This window comes from Tenrec ecaudatus, chromosome 9 (genome assembly GCF_050624435.1).
Source record: "Tenrec ecaudatus isolate mTenEca1 chromosome 9, mTenEca1.hap1, whole genome shotgun sequence".
Classification (NCBI taxonomy): Eukaryota; Metazoa; Chordata; class Mammalia; order Afrosoricida; family Tenrecidae; genus Tenrec; species Tenrec ecaudatus.
Window position 1 is genome coordinate 163,790,191 of NC_134538.1, and position 21,294 is coordinate 163,811,484.

At 57.0% G+C, this 21,294-nt stretch overlaps 1 protein-coding gene across 5 annotated transcripts; it reads left to right on the forward strand.

Moving 5' to 3' along the window:
- The first annotated feature begins 2,138 nt into the window (after window positions 1–2,138).
- KRBA1 (KRAB-A domain containing 1) lies at window positions 2,139–18,212 on the forward strand. Of its 5 annotated transcripts, none has more exons than XM_075558799.1 (12): window positions 2,139–2,275; window positions 3,972–4,157; window positions 5,044–5,118; window positions 5,620–5,733; window positions 6,105–6,239; window positions 7,004–7,174; window positions 7,444–7,599; window positions 8,056–8,229; window positions 8,514–8,684; window positions 11,555–11,686; window positions 12,702–12,908; window positions 13,571–18,212. In XM_075558799.1, exons 1-12 carry the CDS (start codon window positions 2,167–2,169, stop codon window positions 14,632–14,634), a joined length of 2,694 nt encoding a protein of 897 aa, XP_075414914.1. In that variant the 5' UTR covers window positions 2,139–2,166; the 3' UTR covers window positions 14,635–18,212. The 5 variants fall into 5 exon arrangements, 4 of the variants coding, with proteins under 4 accessions (XP_075414914.1, XP_075414913.1, XP_075414915.1 ...); XM_075558798.1 differs by having other exon boundaries at window positions 4,999–5,118; window positions 13,571–18,211; XM_075558800.1 differs by having other exon boundaries at window positions 4,031–4,157; window positions 4,999–5,118; window positions 13,571–18,211.
- Window positions 18,213–21,294: the final 3,082 nt, after the last annotated feature.

Consider the following 21,294-nt stretch of genomic DNA (forward strand, 5'->3'; position numbering starts at 1 on the left):
GCGATCACGAGGTGCCAAAGTGACCAGGTATAGGGCATCATGCAATATATATATATATATATATATATATAATAGTGAATGAAGGGGGAAGTGCAGAGTGGAGACCCAAAGCCCATTTGTCGGCCACTGGAGATCCCCTCACAGAGGGGTTTAGGAGGGGAGATGGGTCAGTCAGGGTACGATGTAGTACCGATGAAGAACACAGCTTTCCCCCAGATCCTGGATGCTTCCTCCCCCCAACTACCATGATCCGAATTCTACCTTGCAGGACTGGATAGGGCAGAGATTGTACACTGGTGCATATGGGAGCTGGAGGCACAGGGAATCCAGGGTGGATGATACCTTCAGGACCAGGGGTGTGAGGGGCGATACTGGGAGAGTAGAGGGTGAGTGGGTTGGAAAGGGGGAACTGATTACAAGGATCCACATGTGACCTCCTCCCTGGGAGACGGACAGCAGAGAAGGGGGGGAAGGGAGACTCCGGATAGGGCAAGATATGACAAAATAACAATCTATAAATTATCAAGGGATCATGAGGGAGGGGGGAGCGGGGAGGGAGGGGAAAAAAAGAGGACCTGATCCAAAGGGCTTAAGTGGAGAGCAAATGCTTGGAAAATTATTAGGGCAAAGAATGTACAGATGTGCTTTATACAATTGATGTATGTATATGTATGGATTGTGATGAGTTGTATGAGCCCCTAATAAAATGTTAAAAAAATGATGATGGAAATGCATTTACAAATATGCTTGAAACAATTGATGTATGAGATGTTATGAGCTGTATGAGACCCCAATAAAATGATTTTTAAAAATTACAATAAAATAAGAGAGCAAGGCTCTCAGGGTTCACACAAGGGTTCACAGCTGAAGTAGGGCTTCCCCCACTGGGTACCCACTTCTGTCCCATCCAGGCTCTGAGTGCCCCTTGCAGACAGGGAAGTGAGGCTTCTCATGCTAGGCACCCCTCCCTCAAGCTCTGAACGCTGCTCCCCCACCCCCACCCCCCACTCATACAGGTATTAGGAGGGACAGGGGTAGCCTCATAGGTTTGAGAGACGTTGGGCGGTGCCCAGAGGAGCAAGACCAACAGAGGTTCTACCCGTCACTGCATGTGGGTGAGGGTGCCCAAGAGTCAGACCTGAGCTTGAGTTGGGTGCACCGCAGCCCCGGACACCCACTCACAAATTACTCATCCCTGACACCCCCACTAGGGGTGACTCCGCCCTATATGCCCCCATCCTTGGGATGCCCCCCAACCCCGGGGGTATCGACACCCCCAGGCACCCATCTCTGACACACCAACTCCTGGAACCCTCATTCTTGGGATGCCTCCAACCCCAAGGCACTCTACTCCCCGAACCCCGCCCTGGAACATCCTGCCCCCAACTCTGGGGCACCCCACCCCGAGATTCCCATCCTTCGGATGCCCCCACCAGCGGGACACCCCGGCCCCCTGCCTAATAGACCCTACCCCTGGAAGGCTCATTCTCGGGACGGCCCCACCGAGGCTCCCGCTCAGCGGGATGGGGACAATTGGCTGAGAGGCACTGAAGCGAAACTACCCCTAGAGCTGGAGTCGTGATGCCCTCTGGGAATTGTAATTCTACCCTCGCTTCCGGGTCTATCTCCAGAGCCGGCCCCCCTCAAGTCCCAGTTTCCGGAGCCGGCGTCGCGGTGCCCCCTGGGAGTTGTAGTTCTCTGTGGGCACGGAAATAACCTTGCAACGCAATAGTCTTCTGGGAGTTGCAGTTCCTCTCTCCATCAGGGTCGCTCGCACGCCTTCTCTGTCTCCCGAGCTGGCGCCGCGGTACTTTTGGGGAGGTGTAAGTTCCTGCCCTCAGGCTGACCTTACCCCTCTTGACCCAGTCCCGCTCCGTCACGCACCTGCACCAGGGGACCTCTGGGAGCTGTAGTCCTCCACTCTCAGGTCTGTCTCCCGGGCCCACTGAAAGGTGGTCCCTTCCGCAAGCCGACTCTCCCTCGTATTCCGGTCCGTTTATTTGCTCCCACCAGTCTCCCTCTTCTTGCCCTGGCCCCGCCCTCATCCACACCCTCTCAGGCCGGCGCCGCGGCGCCCTCTGGGAGTTGCAGTGCCGGGCCGGGCCGGGCCGGGCCTGGCTAGGGGGCACGGGGACGCGGGGAGGGGCGGGTCCAACACTCCCAGGGATGAGGGCCACTGGGTCCGAGAGCTGGAGATTGTGCTTCGGGCCTCCGCTCCGGGAGTTTCACCTTCCGGGGAGCTGGCCGGAGGTGGAATCCTGGCATGGCGCGCCAGGTAAGGCGGGCTCGGATCCCGCACCCGCGGACCCCGACAGAGCCTCTCGAAGCCCCGGGATCCAGGCCCTCGGGAGACCCGCCCGCCCCGGGCCCACTGCGAGCCTCGCAGCCCTCGGGGCCCCTTCCCGGACTGAGGGTTTGCCCTCCGCATCGCAGGTTCCCGGGGACGGAGGCAAAGGGGCGACCGAGTTTTCATCCCCGGGAAACAGCAGTGGATTCCGGGGCCAAGATCCACTGGATGGAAGGGACCTTAAAAAAATAGCCTCTGGGACCTGGAAGAGAGGGGCCCCCCGAGGCCCGGAAGTGGGGTGGGAGGGCTCAGAGAGCTGGAAAAGTAGCCTTAGGGAGTTGGACAGGTGGGAGACCACAGGGGGGTGGAAGAGTAGCCTAAGGAGCTAGAAGCGTGGGGGCCCAGGGCCTGGAGTGGTCTTTGTGCTGCTGTTGGCAGCAGCGAGTTAGGGGTGCAGCAGCCCAAATCACTGTAGGGAGCTGTGGGACCAGAGACAGAGTGGAAGGGGGGTCCAGACCTCCAGAAGGGGGAGACCCCAAGTGCCAGCTGTGGACGGTCAGCCTGTGGGCGTTTTGTAAGTGCACTGTCCCAGACGGTCTCTGGGCTCCCAGGGCTCAGAAGCAGGCTCGGTGCTGGGAAGCACTGGGCGTGTCAGCTTGGGGGACTAGGGTGTGGAGGGGCCTGTCCTGAGAGGCTGGGACTTGGGACTCGTCAGGCTGAAGGCTCACTAGGTGCTCTGTCTATGGTCCCGGTGTGGGCTGGCATTCCCCACACAGCCCTCAGTTTCCCCAGGGGACTGAAAACTGAGGTGAGGCAAATGTGGGACAGGGTCCCACGACTGAAACCAGGCCTCCAGGCTGAGCTGGCCCAGGTGTGAGTGCTGGGAACCAGCTGCTGGGGTGGTAGGCAGAGCCAGAGGGCCCTCCCAGAGGAGGGCCCTTGGTGTCGGTCTGTAGTGGCTCCCACTGGACGCCCATAGGCAGCCCTGCCAGGGATACCATGTGATTTCATCCCAGAGGGCATGCTGTGAGTGTAAGGTCCAGAGAGTGGTGGGGTCCTCGGGAGGGCTGGAAACTCAACCCTGGGCTCACATCTGCTGGGTCACTACCAATTTAGTAGCTCACAGGCAGGAAACAGCCCCAAGCAGCTTCTTGGCTGAAGGTTCTGAGTGTCTGCTGAATAAGTGCTTGATGTCCCAGAGCTGGCTCTCCAAAGGCCTAAGCGATCCTGCTGGGGCCCTGCTCCCTGCCTGAGGCAGGGAGGTAGCCACGGAGGGGCTATGGGACGCACACTCTGCTTTTGTTACCAGGGTGTTGGGAGTGGCCTTCGTGACTGCTTGCATGTTGCAGTGTGTCTGCAGTCCTTCCTGCAGTCTGGGTAACAACTATCGGTCTGAGGGGGAGTTGGACATCCACTCAGCCATACACCGAGGAGGGAGGGTGCTGAGGGAGAGACCCACTGGCAGCCTCACCAAGGCCTGGAAGGGGTGTATGTGTGTGTAGGGGGTGTCCTTCTTCTTACGTTTTAATCCACACTGCTAGAGCCCCAGGTCTTTACACACCCAAAGGCTTGCTCATTCGCACTGATGAGTCTGCTTGGTGAAGACAGGACTGGATGGCTAGGGTACTTGCAGCCTCTGCCCACCCCCCCACCTCAGCTTTCCCCCTTCCATCCCCCACCTTAGCTCTCCCACAGGCCCCAAGTACAGGGGTCAGAACCAGATACCCTGGGCTATGCCCACAGGTGCATATCACCTTCAAGGACGTGGCTGTGCGGTTCTCCCAGGATGAGTGGCGGCTCCTGGAGGAGGGACAGAGAGCCATCTACCAGGACGTGATGCAGGAGAACTACGCAGCGCTGGCTTCCCTGGGTGAGCCCGGGGAATGACTACGTCCCAGGACCTCAATGAGCCCACCCTCAGTGAACACTGCTGAGAAGGGCAGCTGCACTATCTTCTGAGTTCAGGGGGTACATCGGTCCATTTAATGGGAGGAGGCAAGCTCGGGCTGACAATCCCGCAAAACTGAACAGGGTGACCTCGGGGTCTGAGGACACACGGGTCTGAGTCATCCCATGGGCATGTGTTTGCCACATGTGACAGTCCTGTGTTACATGTACTACATGTGACATTCACCACCATGAGTGACATGTATCACATAGACTGACATTCATAATGTGACAGTGACGTGTATCATGTGTACCCCATGTGACATTCATCATGTGAGTGACATTCACCATATACCATATGTGATGTCCATCATATATGTTATGTGTACACATATACATGCTTATATCGGACACAAACACTTTGTGGTCATGCCTTCCATATATGTGACATGTACTGCTGATAACACGTGCTACGTATCATCTTACAGCACATACAGCATGTGTAACAAGTTCCACTGGCAAGTAGTGTACGTGCCACATGTAGCAAAAGGCATGCGCATTGCATGTAACATGTTGCATGCATGTGTCACGAGAGAGACCGGTGACGGGTGTTACATATAATGTGCATGCTGTATATAATGTGGTGTCTCATAATGTGCACTGCACGTGTACACATGCCACATGATCCGTTTGTCATGCACAGGATGTGTACCATATGTAGCATGTGCCACATGGGCACTGTGACACTTAAATGTGGGTCGGGTGGGAAGGACATGAGGACCAGTTTCCACGGCCAGGGTGACTGTCCCCTCTTCCTCACCCAGGGACGGCCGAGCTGCTCCCACTCTCTGTCTTCCTGTCACCGACAGAGCCTGAAGGGACCATGGGGCTCAGGAGCCAAGCGGACGAAAAACAGGAGCCTCGCGGCCAGGAAGACCCCCAAGGTGAGTCCTAGGGGACCCCCAGGGTGAGCCATGTAGTGGGGGTCCCAGGTGAACCATGTGACGGAGACCAAAATGAGAGCTGTGTGACTGGGGGTGGGGAGACAGGTGAGCCATGAGGTCAGGCACAACCTCTTGGGTGTCACATTTTCCCATGTGGTCCTCAGCCCTATGGCTTTGTGATGACACTGTGACCATGACCCTGCTGGGACTTCTCACTGACACAGACAGACACCCCACATGCAGATGTACACACAGAGACAGTCACACACCACCCCCCTCCACACAGAGACAGACACAACACAGCCAGACACACCAAAGCTGGCAGAACTCAGTCACCTGGGAGAGCACTCGGCCTCTGCCACACGGCACCCTGAAGCCTTGGGGTGCGGTGGGGGGTGTGGGAGTTGGAGGAGGCAACCCCTTCATTTTAACTAAGCCTCAACAGGAGCTTTGGGGAGGGCTGTGCAGACGTGAGTGCAGTGGCCAGCCTGCCCTTTGCAGGAGGGCCCCCGCAGCGCAGCCTGCCCCTCTCCGCCCTGGTGCAGCTGGTGAAGGGGATCCCTGAGTTCCTGCTCCGAGAGGCCCCCGAGGACGAAGCGAGGGTGCGCCCGGCTGGTGAGTCAGCAGCTCTGCTCTAAGGCCACAGGTGGAAAAGACATCCAAGCTTCGTTCCTTCCCTCGTGCAGGGCGACTGATGCCTTCCTGCTCCTCTCTCTCCACGGACCTGGGCACACAGGGCCAGGGCAGGCTGAGGGGGGCTGGGCTTTGGGGAAGCGAAGGGTGGGTGGACCAGTCTGTGGACGGCATTTCCCATCAGGACAGAAAGAAGTAGGAGGGGGCCTGGCCTTCACTCCCTGGGGTGGGGGGACGTGGGACAAGCCCTGGGAAACTATCCTCCCCTCCCCTTGACCCTCACTGTCAGGACTACTGGCAGCAGGAGAGGCCAGGCCAGGCCAGCCCAGATTCACTCACCTCTCCTCCGGCAGAAGCGGTCAGTGGACAGGGGTCTCCAGGGGAAGCAGGCCCAGGGGTCCCAGACAGTGAGCCCCTGATGATGCCCTCCTGCAGCCCCGTCAGGAGGAATAGCCGCTGGAGCCAGGAGGGAGAGGTACCAGAGCCAGGTGAGACACGGTTGTGGGGATGCAGGAGGGAGCTTTGTCAGCTCAGGAAAGGGTCGGGACCGAGGCCATGGGCCGTGTCTGACCAGTCCACAGCGACAACTGACCATGGGGGGGTCTCCAGACTTGGACAGTCTGCTCTCAGCCACCAGGATCCCTGCACCCTCCTCTGGCTATAGGTAGGGCCAACGCTCCCTGTGCAAACTGAGCAGCTGTGGGGAGGGCACAGGGGTCCAATGCTAAGCCCCTGCACGGAGCAGCTCACCCCAGGGATCCAGGGTCCCTGCACCTGGGAGACCGGAAGCTCCTGCATGGAGCAGCTTACCTGGGGACCTGAGGTCCCTGAACACTTCTGGCATCTTCTTACCATTTAAACAATTTACCAGGCCCCAGCCAGTGCAGTTGAGGCTTTAAGGGCGTTAGGTAGTTGGGAGGGTACAGAGCACTCTGCTTCAGCTCTTCCTGGCCAGTAAGCACCCCAAGGCGCAAACCAGATATCTCTGCACTGGTGACACTACTGTACGTTGACTGGGTGGTAGATATGAGACGGTGGCATGTGCCCCGAAGGGCCCTGGTGTCCCGTGCCCCTGCACCTGCTCACACCCCAGGGGAACTTGGCAGGCCAGGCAGGTTCGGCTGAGTGTGAAACGGCCTCAGGGCTGGGATCAGCCCGTCTTCCATAGGAAGAGAAGGCCCAGGGAGAAGCGTTCTCAGCTAGTGGCACTGGGGCTCAGACATGCTGCCCTCATGCTCCCCACCTCCTCCAGGGCTCTGTCCTGGGAGCAGCCCCTTGCAGGGCCTCATCGACTGCCTGAGAGAAATCCTTGTGCGAGGTCCCCAGCCACCCGAAGCACCTCCCAGCAGACTACACCCCCGTCCTGCCCCCAGTGGGAGCCTCCCTGGGCTAGAGCCGGCATTAGGAGGGGCACCCCCAGAAGGTGAGTTTGCCCTTGCCTGGGGCTGGGAGATTTGTCACTCCCCTTGTGAGGGCCTGAGGAGCTGGTGGGGGTGGAGGAGAGGCCTCTGCTGGCCAGGGTTGGACGGACATGGAGCTTTCAGGGGCCCCTCACCTGGGCCTGAAGCCCCCCTTGCTGCTCTGGGGACAGGGAGCCCATCACAGTACTTTAATCAACAAGAAGAAGCAGCTCCTGTGGGCCCCTTGGGCCCTTGTCCATTGGGCACCTATGACCACATCCTTTCCTCTCAGTGAAGATGGAAGCATCTCCGGGGGCTTGCACCCTCCAGGGCCCAGTGGCCCCCCTGAAGAAGGCTCTGGTGACCTGCAGCGGCCACCCCTACCCATTAGGAGCAGGGCAGCCACCACCCTGGGAGCATCCAGGGACCCGGGAGCAGGACTCTGGAGGTAATGGTCTTCCTGCTCAGACACTCCAGCACTGCCTACTCTGCCTGCTGCATGCCGGTCAGCATCACCAAATGACCTCCCAACAGGACCTGGGCTCGTGCAGAACCCCTCCCCGGCCCTGGGCATCCCACCCACCGGCTCTCGAGCCCTCTGCCCTCAGTCCATGGTACAAGATGAGTTGGGGGGGCAGTGCTCATTCCCTACTCTCACGGGCCCTCCCCTGGTGGGCCCCTCAGCCCCCAGACAGGGTCTGCTTTCTCGAGGGAGGGGGTGGGGGGCGGGTAGCTTCTGCCAGCCTTCCACTGACTCAGGCCCTTCCTCTGCGGTTTCCCCCACCTGCCTCCTGGGGCCTCTGTGAGCAGGTCAAAGCCCCCAGAGAAGGGTGCCCCGTGTGCTGCCCTGCAGAAGCCCTGCTGTGGCAGAGAACAGGGCACTGACCGTCCCCTTCTGTCCCAGCCAGTCGGGCCTCAAGCTCCCCGCTGGATGCCCTGGAGGCCTGTCTGAAGGGCATTCCACTGAGTGGGCCCTCACCTGCCCAGCCGCCCACTGCCTCTTGGTCCTGGAGCCCCCAGCAAGGACCCCTGGAGTCTCTGAAGCCTGAGCTGAGACACCACGCACCACACAACTCAGGTGGGCGCCAGGCCCTAGGTGGCTCTTGTCCGGCATGGACAGCGGTGGCAAGGGGAGCTCCCTGAAGCCACTCTTCCTCTCACTAGCCATCCTGAGCAATTCCCAGCTGAGCTTGTCCCTTGGATAGACCCCAGCTGGGTGCCTCCCTCCCTCAGTTCTTACCGGGCAAGCTGAGTCTCCGTGGGTTTCCCCACAGCCCCAGCTCGAGGGCGCTGGTGGTTGGTGTGTGGCCGGGCCAGCCCTCGGGGCTCGGCTATGACACCAGCCCTGCTGTCCTCCCGCAGAAGTGATCATGGGGCCTCTTCTTCCTCTGGGCCTGCAGGGTCTGAAAGACCACCCTGCCCACCTGCCAGGCCCCCGTGGCAGCCCCGGCAGCCCCTGCTCGAGCAGCAGCACCAGTGGGCACCTGGACTTGAGGGGTCCCGAGGGAAGCCGGTGGCGCTGCCCTGGACGAGGTGAGCTGTCCCGCGCTTCTTGGGTCCCCTGGTCCTCCCGCCTAGGCACAGAGCCAGGGGTGGAGGTGGGCCAGGTAGGGGGCACGCTGTTGCCCGGAATCAGCTAGTGAGATGGGTGCTCCTCCTCTGGAAGGTGAGTGCTGGAGCCCCCACTGCTGGCCAGTTCCAGAAGACTGGCCCAGCCCTTGGAAACACGCCTCGCCTGGGGTGGCTGGGGACCTCAGGTCGACCTCGGGGGTGCCTGTAACCTGGTATCTGCCCATGACCTTGATTTACCCCCAGAGGGTTTGTCCGTCTGCCTCAGGGACTGTCCGGGATAGGAAATTTGCCCTCAGGTCTCTCCGTGACCTCCCATGTTCCTAGGAGTTTTGTCAGTGACCTTGCAACTGCCTTAGGGGTTCTGTGGGTGACATCAGACCCTGGCACGGTCTGCCCCACAGAACGCTGATCTCTGTGGTCAGTGGGGGCTCTGGACTACACCGGACTCGGTCGTGTGGCCTTTGCTCCCATGGGTGTGGAACTTCCCCTCAAGATACAAGTGACATTTCTTTATAGTTTTCCTTTTCAATACCCAAAACACAAGCTCAGTGCAGTCAAGTAGACTACAGTGCATTTACATGACGGTGAGCCCTGGTGGTGGTGTGAGTTAGCCATTAGTCTGCTAACCACAGGTTGGCAGTTACAACCACCTGTTGGCCCATGAGAAAAAGATGAGACTATTTGCTCCTGTAAATATTCACATTTTTAGGAACTTCTAGAGGTTCAGTAAGAGTCGGAATGGACTTAATGGCAGTAAGTTAGCTTTTAGTTTAGTTATTTTTGTTTGTGTGATTGGATGATGACATGAAAGTGTCCTGGTGGGGCAGTGGGTTGAGTGCTTCATTGTGATCCAGAAGGTCAGTTTGAGTCCACTAGCCGCTTCCTGGTTCTCGAAGCCCAAGGGATGACTGTTTGGCCTCGTAGGGTTGCTGTGAGTCAGACTTTCCTTAATAGCAATGGGTTTCGTTTATTCTAGATATCTGATAAAGTTGCAGGTATATATATATGTTACATGTAGCTGTAGGTCTGGGTACATGATACAGGTATGTACTGTGTAGATTTGTGAGATGGATATAGGTCATGTGATACGGAAAGACAGGTACTATGGAGGCAGTTGTGCAAACAGAACAAGGGGATACTGCACGGTTTAAAATCAGGAAGCGTGTGTCAGGGTTGTGTCTTCTCACTGTACTGTCTGCTGAGCAAATCATCAGAGAAGCTGGCTTACATGAAGAGGAGCCTGCCGTCAGGCTCGGAGGAAGGCTAATCAGTAACCTGCACTGTGCAGGACTTGAAACACTGATGAAGATCGCGGATGTACCCTGCAGTATGGATTGAAACTCAATGTAAGGACAACTGCGATCCTCACAACTGGACCAGTAGGAAACAGCCTGATAACTGGAGAAAAGGTGGAAGTTGTCAAGGATTTTGTCTTCCTTGGATCCACAGTCAGTGCTCATGGAAGCAGCAGTCAGGAGATCAAAAGATGAGTCGCATTAGGTTGCTCTGTTGCACAAGATGTCTTTAGAGCATGGAACAGCAAGGACTGAGGTGCCCCTGATCTTGCCATGTTATTCTCCAGTGACTTATAGGCATCTAAAAGTTGGACATTGGGAAAGGAAGATCTTAGAAGTATCTATGCATTTAAAATGTGGCGCTGAAAAAGAAAATTAAAAGTATCATGTGCTGCTAAAAGGACACACCGATCTTCCTTGGAAGAAGTACGGCCAGAGTGCTCCTTAGAGGCAAGGATGGTGAGACTTCATCTTACGTACTTTGGACAGATGGTCGGGAGAGACCACTCGCTGGAGAAGGACATCTTGTTTGGTAAAGTGAAGGGGCAGCAAAAAAGAGGAAGGCCCTCAACGAGCTGGATGGACACAGTGGCTGCATCCATGGGCTCAGGCAAAGGAATCGTGGTGAGGGTGGTGCAGGGCCAGGCAGGGTTTGGTGGGTTACTGTGGGTCAGAGTGGACGCCGTGTCACCTGACAACAATATGATAGAGATATATGCATAGATACAGGTGTGTGATAAACAGATACACGATATAGACATAGACGACGTGATATCACGGAGTTTCTGTTAGAAAGTCACAGAGGCTCTGTGGGAGAGGTCCCCACCCACCATGACACCTTCTAGTCACCTGCCGCATCCAGGGATGCCCCTCACATAAGGAGCACCTGCCTCGCTGCTGGGTCGAGCGGGGTCTAGCTGGGACCTGGGGCCCGGTCCCCAGCATCCTCCCTTGTCTGGTGTGGCAGTGTCGTGCAAGGAGACGCTGCTGCTTTCTCAGTGTATCCTGTGCTGGACTTCGCTCTCTAGGGAGCACGGTGGTGGGCGATGCCATCTTGACTCTCGAGCGTTTCTGGCCCAATCTCCCGCCCCCTGAGGGCACTGCCACTTCCCACTTGGCTACCGGGCTGCTCGGGGCTTGGACCCAAATTCAGCCGACCCCTTCAGGAAGAAACTGGAGAGCATTGCTCACCCAGGAAGGGCTCTCCCCCCTGAACCTCCAGTCCCTCTCGTCCTCGCGGCCATTGCGACTCTGCTGTGAGATGGGTGTGCTATTTCGATGCTCCACCTCAGGGTTGGTTGCCTTCCTGCTGTGTCCCGCTGTTGGTGTCAACGGGCGTCGACACTGAACGAGGTCCTGCTCCACTGCAGGCCTTCCAGGGGAGTGGGGGTGTCTAGGGAGGCTGTATGTGCATGCTGCTGCTCAGACAACCACCGAGAGACCAGGCTGGCTCACCACAGTGCTCAGTGGCCCAGCTGTGCCCTCTCTTGGGGCTGCAGCCTCAGGCCTGAGACTGACTGAGCATGATCTTTCCAGGAAGCCCAGTGGGAAGCCTCCTGACCCAAAGCCTGGAAAGACGCCCAGGAGGTAGCCCTCAGCCCCGGACACAGCGCGCCAGACCACAGCCCTCAGACGCAGGGCCTGGGACCTGGACACCGACTTTAGGCGGTAAGCTATGTGGAATAGGCCTATGGGCCTGGATGCTGTCCCTGGTTGCCACCACCAACCTCCCATCCCACCCTGCTCTGAGGTCAGAAGCCAGAAATGCTGGCCCAAGCCCATTCCAACCCCCAGTGACCATCTAGGACAGGGTAGAAGTGCTTCGTGTTCTAGGACCATAAATCTGTACGGGAGTGGAAAACCTCATGTTTCTCCTGAGGAGCAGCTGGAGGGTTTGAACTGCTGACTTTAGGGTTGGTTAGCAGCCCAGTGCCTCACCCAATGATGGATGAAGTTGGGTAGGGCTCCTAGCCTCAAGGCCCCTACAGCATTTCTCTCTTGGCCCTGGTGCCCTGCACTCCCGCACCTAGTGCCCAGCGGGCCCCTCACAGACTCTGGGAAAGCTGGGCCTGGTGGCCAGGCCTCTTCCCCACTGTGGTCTAGAACACACAAACCCCAGAGCCTCTGCCACCACAAACCCCAGGGCCTTGGGCCAAGAGAGGGAATCAGCGCCCCCCCCTACCCTCCCCCATGTCTCTTGCCCAGGCCTCGCCCCCAGCAGTACCACCAGGGCTGAGAGTGGCCGGAGGGTGGGTTCCTGCCCACTGAGCCAACTGGCTCTAGAAGAATTGCCCTCCTTCTGTGTCTCCACCTCGTGCTGCCTGCTAGCACTCTTAGGGCAGAAGGACACATGGATAGAAACACCAGGAAGCAGCAGGAAAGGGGGGCCCACCCTGGGGCCCCTCAGGGGCCTTGGTCACTGTCCTCTGCTCAGTCTCAGGGCAGGGTCCTGCCAGCATAACTCCAATCTGAGTCTGCTGGGATGGCCAGGGCAGCCTCCAGAGCACACTGGCTATGGACTAGCTACTGGGGAGCCTCAGGCTTCAAGACAGTTCCAGAAATTCCCAGGGGCTGGGCACCCGGCCAGGTCTGCCCACAGGTACAGAGAAGTCATGACGGTCATTGCTGACCCTCCACCCTTCCCGGCAGCCAGAAGACAAAGATCTGTGTTCTTGCTTCCCAGGGGCAGCTGCCACAGCCTCCCCGCTGCACCGCCTGGAGAGCTCTCTGGAAGGGATGTTGCCTCTGCAGCCCCTGCGCTTCTCCTGCCTGGCCGGCCCCAGCCTAGACCCTGGCACTGGCCTCAGCCCCAGCCTCAGCCCCGGCCTCAGCAGCTCAGAAGGAGAAGACCAGCGACTGGAACCCGAGCCGAGACCCCTGCCTCTCCAGGGTGAGCTTTGGGGTTGGGGGGCAGGTGGGGGAAGGACACAGGGTCCCTTAGTCTCGGGTGTGACTTCACCTTGGTGCTCCCCCACTGCAGGGACAACAGTGGCAGCAGGCTCAGACCTGGGAATAGCAGGGTCTGCCTAGAGCTCAGGGTCTACTTGGGTGGGGTCACAGCTCTGCGCTGGAGGGTGCTTAGAGCAAGAGTTGGGGCTGTGTTCTTCGGGGCGGGAGGCCCTGCACCTGAGTCTTGGGCTGCTCCCCACTGGTGCTCGATTCTCTAGAGGGGCCTCCGCCCACCCCCGGACTGTCCAGAAAACGCCTGTGCTAAGAAAAAACATGCAATCAGCTTCCTCACATGTGGGCGTTTACCAGAAAGCGGGGGCTCCCCACTGCATTTGCTACTGGGCACGACAGGGAAGGCCGGAGGAGGCTGCCAGCGGAGAGCAGAGGGGCCGGGGTCGCGGTCGGTGGACAGCTGCCAGAAGGGGAATAGGCTGCCCCAGGAGCCAGCTGGGTAGGAAACCGGGAAGCCTATGGAGACAGCCTCCAGTCAGGCCCCCACCCTGGGACCCGAGGAGGCTTGGCAACCGAGCTCCCAGACTACACCCTCTCCTATGCCACTTGCCGGTTCAAAAAAAGATTGAAAGTTTGATTTCTGTTTCTCAGGCCGTGTCACGGGGTCCTCGAGTCGGAGTGGCACCATGTCCCAGATGCAAGCTTCTGTAGGGCCGGCCATTCCAAAGCTGGAGGGGAAGTCCAATTCCCATCAACCTACCAGACCCGCTAGTGCGCCCAGGGCCTGGGACCCCCAATGGGATAGCCCCCCTATCCCGGGTGATAGGGGCACCTGGCCAGGAAACACTGGACCCAAAAATGGTCCCCATGGTCCACAGGCCCTGAGCAGCCCCCCTATCTCGGGTGACAGGGGCACCTGGCTGGCAACCTCTGGGCTCAGAAACGCTCCCCAGGGCCCACAGACCCTGAGCAGCTCCCTGATACTTCCAGCCAGCTCTAAGGAGAGACACCTCACCACATCCCCTGCTGGCCTGCCCCGGCCACCATGCCCCTGTGGGGATGTCCAGCAGGAGCTGCGTGGGCTCGCCACCATGCTCTCAGGGAAGCTGGATTGGCTCGCTGCCTCCCTGGCTGGCCTCTCTCATGACGTGGCTGCCATGAAGGACCAGGTGAGCCGCCTCAGGCGCCCACGTGCCCACAAACTAAAGGGCTGGGCTTCCTGGCCAAGGCCCAGCACCTTCCGAAGCCTACCCTACCGGAGGCCCACAGGCCCCCCCAGGCCCAGGCTCAGGTCCAAGCTCCTGCGGGGCCCAGGTGAAGGTGGCTCTTCAGGGCCCCCTGTCGCAAAGAGGCCTCCAGGTGCCCCACCAACCTCAGCCACACCTTCAGGGCCCACCTGCGGTTGCACAGCCAGGAGTGTGCAGCCCCCCGAGGGCCCTCACCTCTCTCCAGTGCCTGCCACCGCATCCCCCCGGAGCACCCCACTCCCAGAGGCCAGCGCTGCCCCAGCCGCCATCCTGACTCATCTTGTGGACATAGGGGGAGCCCAGGGTGGCGTGTCCAAACGGACCTGGGGTGGTGGGTCCACTGACCTGCGCTGGGGGGCCCTGGGAGTGCCCCCGTCACCCCAGCCACCCCCTGTGGGACTACCCCACCCCTCTGTCCCAGCACCCACAGGACCCCTGTCATCGCCCTTCCGAAGCCCTCAGTGCTGACTGGCCCCTAGGGTGGTGCATGTTCAGGGGACACAGTTGGGGCGTCCTTGGCCTCTGTCTTGGCTCAGGTTTGATGACATTTTGCTGACCTCTCCCTGCCCTTCCCCCTGGTCCTGCCCAAGTGAAAGGGGGTATGGGCGTGCTGTGACTGTATGTGGTGCACATGTGTGAGGGTGTGTGCATGTATATGTGTGTATATACTGTGTTGTTTAAATGTGAGGGTGTGTGCATTTATACCTGTGTAAAGGGGCAAAGATGTGTGTATGCAGTACGTGAGTGTAGGTGAGGGGTATATGTACATGTGCTATGTGTACATCCAGGTGATGATGTGTATGCAGTACATGTGCAGGATGTGTGTATGTTCTACAAGTTTGGTGATGTATGTATGTACCATGTGCATGTGGGCTGCGCGCTTGTTTCCCGTGTTGTGTGGGTGTACATGTTTTGTGTGCAGTATCTTATGCAAGGGGCTGTGAAGGTTGTCTGTATATATGCGTGTGTTGTGTGTGTAAGCATGTGACTACATGCAGCACATACATACAGGAGCAATGGTGTGTGTACAGTATAGATTCCTGGGAGGTGTGAGGGATGTGTGTGTGTGTGTGTGTCCTGCACATGCCAGGGGTGTGTAGATGGGGAGCATATACATGTGTGTGTTTGGATACAGTTGTGTATGTAGTACATACATGCTGGAGGATGTGAGGGTTGTGTATACATATGTGTGACTGCAGTACATACATGCAGGGCGTGTAGGTGAGGGTTGTGTTTGCATATGTGTACGCATGTGATGGTGTGTCTGCTGTGCATATCTACAGGGGTGTGTAGATGAGGACTGATGATGTGTACACAGTATGTACATTCAGGGATGTAGAGGAAGGTTGTGGGTGTGTGCCTATGACAGTGTATGCAGTATCTGTATGCAAGAGGTAGAGTGAGAAGTGTGTGTGTGACTATGTAGTGCATAGATTCAGGGTGTATGCATGTGACAGTGTATATGCAGTGTATCTATAGGGGAGGGCTATGTGTGCATATGTATGACTACAGTATATATGTGGGCTGTGTGTGTGTGCAGTGTGTCTCTATGTGCAGGGGTGTGGGTGAGCACTGTGTCTACATATACATGTATGTGCACATTGCACATATTGGGTGGCTCTCTGTGGCCACCTCCTTCCACCCGCTCCTGCTCCCAAAGGACTGTGGACTAGCGCCTGCCCTTGGGGAGGAAATGCCCATAGTCAGGCTGACTACATGGTGGGTGAAGGCTGCCCTGGCTCTGTGCTGGGCCCACCCATGTGGATCCTCAAATGAAAGGGAAAGATCTGGCAGACCCAATCCCTGGGCTGGGAAGACTGTTCCCATAGTCGTCCTTGGGAAAGCGTGGCTTCTCAGGAGGGAGTGGTCACCCCTGTCCTCATGGGAGGGGGAGGCCTGAGTCAGACATGACAGGGACCCACCTCCCTGGCCAGTGGATGGTGCTGAGCCACAACTGCCGGAGGAACCCCTGGCTCCTGTCCCTGTACCCTGAGATCCCGGGCCCCTCACTGGAGTGAGTGTGCTCAGGGTCCGGGAGGGGAGACCCCGGTCAAGTTGCCAGGAGCAGAGGCCTGGCTGACAGTGGTGCTCGTCCTCGAAGGCCATGGAGCTGCTCACACCAAACAAGGCCAAGAGGCTGATACCCTCCCTGCCCAGAAGCTCCATGTGGCTCTGCTTCTGCATGGGACCTGGGGAGGAGTGACCACAGACCTACTGCCTGAGAGGAGGAATGGGGGGGAGGATGGCCAGGGAGTAGACAGGTTCTTGAGGATCTGTCCTGGAAACCCCCAGACTGTGCCTGCTGAGGAAGCAGGGGGAGCCTGTTAGGGTCAGGACCTGTCCCTGCCCACAGGCTGTCGACTTCACCCTCTAGCCTTTCCCCCAGGCTCAGTGGAGGACAGGCCCCTCCCGGGGTCCATTTAGTTGGCTTTGCATATTCGCCATGCACAGACCCTGCAGGGGCATTCGTGACCATTTCCCACGCTGCCCGGAGCCCTCCCGATGGTTACGGAGAGCCACTGGAGTTCAGCCTCAAGTCTGTCCAGCCCCTCGCCCACAGGGCTATTTTAAGATGAAAATCTGCCATGGATTTTGAGATTGTGAGTAGCAGTGAACAAAGGAGGCTCAGGGGTGGCCACTGACCTCCCTTTGAGTTTCAGGGAGTCCTCAGAGTGCCCTCTGCAGCTAGGGACACCTGAAAGCAAGTCTACACCCACACCAGCCCGCCGAGACAGCTCTGGCTCCCACACCACCACTGCCCCCATGGAGGTCCCGCTTCCGGGTCTTCTATGGCTTTGTGTTAGATGCGGCTCCTGGAGGCAGCGGCCAGTGTGCCTTCATTCAGCACAGCTAGACCTGTCTTGCTCCTGGAATCCTTGATCGAGGCCCCCGTTACATCCTCACAGGAGGTGGACTGGAGTACACCACGGTGGGTATGGTGTCAGCCCCACCTGTTGCAACTTGTTCCTTCATTCCTGCCGCCTTTTGAATTGACCATGTGTTTTTAATCGCTCTTACCTCGGCTAGCCTTGAAATGGAAAGAGCTAAAATAGCAGACTTGCAAATTTACAATTGTATTTGGGGCATTTTTCTCATACTTAGTTGTTGAGACAAACAGAAACAGGATGGATGGACGTAGAAGACTTTCATAGGCCAGGTAGCAAAACGACCTGGTTGGTAAAATACAGAACCCTGAACCAGGGGACTGCAGACATAGCGTTTGCAAACATGCTTGAACTTAGTAAACATAGAACATACACAATGTTTCAGAGCAAGTTAAATGAAAATGTTGGGATTATATAGACTATATATACTTCTATGATTATTAGCTTGTAGACTGGTAAAAAAAATATCTTGTATACTGAGAACCACAATTGTGCTACTAAGTAACTTGTTTCAGAAGGGAAGTCACAATGGACATTTAAAATAAATGGAACTAAAGGAGCACTACACACCAGACTTGTGGAATAGAACCCGCTGGGTGCCATGCCGGGTGTGGAGACGGGCAAAGGGCTCCAATGGGCTGAGGGAAGTCAAAGAACAGAACGGAAATTGTGAAACATACAAATTGTAGGTATTGCCAACAAAAGCGAAAAGTCTATAAAGAAAAAATATTAGCCTGTGGTATAACATTGATTCAAAAGCACAATTAGCAACCAATTTCAGAGATTAAAAGTGACATGCCTACAGAGGCTATCGAATGATAGAGTAACATAAGCAACTTTCATTTTAAAGTTCATCTGTAGAATTTCAACAAGAATACAACTTAATAAAACAGACACAAGAACCAACAGATCCTGAAAAGCCCTGTCCCATTGGGAAAAACGGCATCCATGATCAAACCTTCCTTTAAAGGAAGCGGCAGGCCCAGAGGCTTCACTGGTAAGTTCTACTTCACATTCAAGGAGAAAATTACTTCAATAGCAAAGTTATCCTAGAGAATAGAAAAACATGGGCCACTGTGGCTGTAAGACCAGCACAGGTAGGCTTGATGCCCAAACTTACCTCTAAAAGACCTATGGGCAAAATGCTGAGTGACCCTGCAAAGTACTGAAGAGTTGAACCTCCTGACCATGGTGGATCATCTGACAGGTGCAAAGACGGTTACCCATTTGAACACTAGCTGCAACGAGGCAACACCCATAGGTCCACGGCGTCACCGATGGTGATAAGGGCCTTCACTGGGTAGAAGGCCTTCTGCTGCCCCGTTGGTTCCAACTCAGCGAAACCCTAGACAGGGTTTCTGTGACGGCGTCTCTGGCCCACTGAAGGTTTGAACTGCTGACCTTCAGTTAGCTCAAGGTGCCACCTGCCCGAAAAGGGGGTTGTAGTAAAGGGCATGTTGGGATGTCTCCTGGGCAGCAAGGCGAGAGTTGGCCCTCAAAGGTACAAGGAACTGAGAGGGAGGCACAAAAATGCTCAGGTGACATGACCGCATGGGGAAAGCTGGAAAGCCGTAAACTAGGAGCGTTTATAAGGCAGATGCCTACAAAACAAGTTGTATTTGCGTTCCCCAACTAGAAAATAAGCTTTCGTTTCTAGGAATAAATCCCTAAGAAATTTGTGTAGAGAAGACAGCTCAGTGCCCTGGTGGCACTGTGGGTTGAGCAGACTGCTAACCTTAAGATCAGTGTTCAAACTGACCGGTTGCCCCAAGGGAGGGTGACGAGGCTGTCTGTGCCCACTAACAGATTGCAGCACCGCCCTGGGTTGCTGGGGGGCTGACGGAGGGTGTTTTTATTATTTTGGCTGCTTTCAGTGAGCATACTGCTGTTAGTACCCTCATGCTACAAATGTGGGGATGGAGCCAAGGTCACACCACCTGTGGGGGATTGGCACCTACTTTGAGAATGAATCACTGAAAACTAGACCTTTGAACCAGGCCTGAGCTGGGGCAGTTTGGGGAGGAGGGACTGCGTGGATTGGTTTTTAGATGACAAGCCTGCAGGGAAGGAGCCCTAGGGGCTCAGTGGCTAAAGTGTTGGGCTGCTAGCCACAGGTTGCCGATCCCACTAAGATCTACAGCGCAGACCTGCAGGATCAGTTCCACTCCGCCCCATAGGGCCCCCAAGTTGGGATTGACTCCATGGTAGTGAACCTATAGTGTGTATTCATGGGTTAATTTGTTGGTGTCAGGTGAGAGTTCAGACTCCCTGCCCATCTCCCTGGGGAGCTCCCATGCCTAAGCAAGTGGACAGGAGCCCCTGAGGATTAACAGACTAGTCTGGAGGATTCCAAAGGCCCCGTGGCACCCTTCTTTGTGCTCCCAGGAGGCTATGTGTGGGGTGTGAACTGTCTGCAGGGTCAGGGTGATCAGCCCAGCTCTGACTTCCAGACAGGCTGAGTCCAGTCCCCACTAGGAGACCCAAGCTGTTGACAGTGGCTTGGCTCCAAGCGCTGGCTTCCAGGGGCATTGCAGCATCAGGTCCCCTTCTGAGGTGTTCCCCATTGCCTGCCCTCCAGGTTCTTTCCTGGCCTGAGGAGGCACTGACTGTGACACTGCCCCTGTGACCCTCGCAGCCGAGCCGGAGAGTGGTCAGTGGGGTCAGCCAAGTGTGTGTGACTCCAACAAGATGCCTCTCAATAAGCTTGTACCCAGAGGGCTTGGGGTTTGTTGACAGAGGGGTGGATTGACGGTGACATCAGCCCCAGTTCCACGCACCAAGGAGCCCATACCGCTGGATGCTGGCACAGGATCAGCATGGCAATACTGAGTGTCACCGTGCAGATGGGGTGGCAGTCCTGTCAGGACAAGCAAACAAAGCCAACTGGCAGTGGTCACTGGGTCATGAGAGGAGGGTGTGGGATGGAAGGGCCACAAGTCTGCAGAAAAGGGACCCAAGTGCAGCCGGCTCTGAAGAAAGTCCACTGGGAGGGGCCAGGCCTCAGGAGCCCTGGGCCAAGCAGAGATTCATCCTGCTGGCAGGAGGGGACAGCACAGGCCTGGCTTCACAGGCCTCGAATAGAATCCAATTAGCTTCGCCCTAAAGATGTTACATAAGGGCCTTACGTAAGCGCCTGGCAGCTGTCACAGTCCTCGCTACCCAGGAACGCCCCTCCCTGGAGTGGCCTGATCCCAGATCCGGCGGGAAAATTTGTTTGTCTGAGAACAACTCCCCTGTCCCTTGCTGCTCCTCTGGGAAGTAACCCTCAGCAGCCTTTCCCCAACAGCAGATTCCAGGATGGCAGCCACTTACAGACCACTATGAACTGGCCCATGCTACCTTGGGCTTTCCTCTCCTGGCTAGTGTCTGGGGCGGTAAGGAGGTGCTTTCTCCTTGTGGGGAAGGAGCCCCCTCCTCTGCCCAGCCCCTTGAAATCACATCCCCTTGATGACAGCTCCCTACACCCAGCACAGGGAAAGACTTCAGAAGAGGTTGTGCAGAAAGAACTTGCACTATCTGCTACCAGCACCAGCACCTCCCTTTGTGCCCTCCTCCCAGAGCCCTGCCCTCACTCAGTGGCACCCCTCAGACCCACACACCTCCAGAGGTGAGCCCTGGCCCCTCTTCACAGATAAATCCTGGGGCAGAGCGCAAGCTCCGGTCCTGTGGCTGAAGTTCAGGCTTTGGACGCCTCCACAGCCTGAATGAAAGTCAGCAGTCATGAAGCAGGTATTGATGCCAAAGTGAGAAAATGGAAAGGAGAATGAAGTAGCAATGCTATAAGGGTTCTTGGTGACTGTATGTATGTATGTATGGCCACGCTATGTAGGATGGGGCAACTGCTCTATGGGACTAGTCTTTGGATGGCAGTGCTGCCCTTCCCAGGAGCCCCCATTCCAGCCAGGGTCTCCTTACAGGCCTAGGGGCGGGACAGACACTTCTCAGATGCTGAGCCTGAAGATAGGCCCAGGCCTCCCTATCCTCTCCCACCTGCTACACCGAGGTGTCCTGAAAGGATGCCGCACAGCCTCTCATTCACACCTGTGCACACAGCACACCCGCCCCCTCCCTGTCACAGTGGGTGTTTCTACCAACAGCCCCATCCTGCCCAGTGGGTTCTGAATGTTCAGTTAGGGCTGGCCCCGCCCGTCAGCACAGGCTCAACATCCACTCCTGCAGCCCCACGCCCTCTGCCGTCCTTCCCATGGCCCAGGTCTGCACATGAGCACATGTAAATGTGTAC

Coding starts and splice junctions, on each gene's coding strand:
- KRBA1 (XM_075558798.1), top strand. CDS start 2,167: ATGAGGGCCACTGGGTCCGAGAGCTGGAGATTGTGCTTCGGGCCTCCG. Junction 2,276..3,971: donor ATCCTGGCATGGCGCGCCAG/GTAAGGCGGGCT, acceptor CCCCCACCTTAG/CTCTCCCACAGGCCCCAAGT. Junction 8,685..11,554: donor GTGGCGCTGCCCTGGACGAG/GTGAGCTGTCCC, acceptor TGATCTTTCCAG/GAAGCCCAGTGGGAAGCCTC.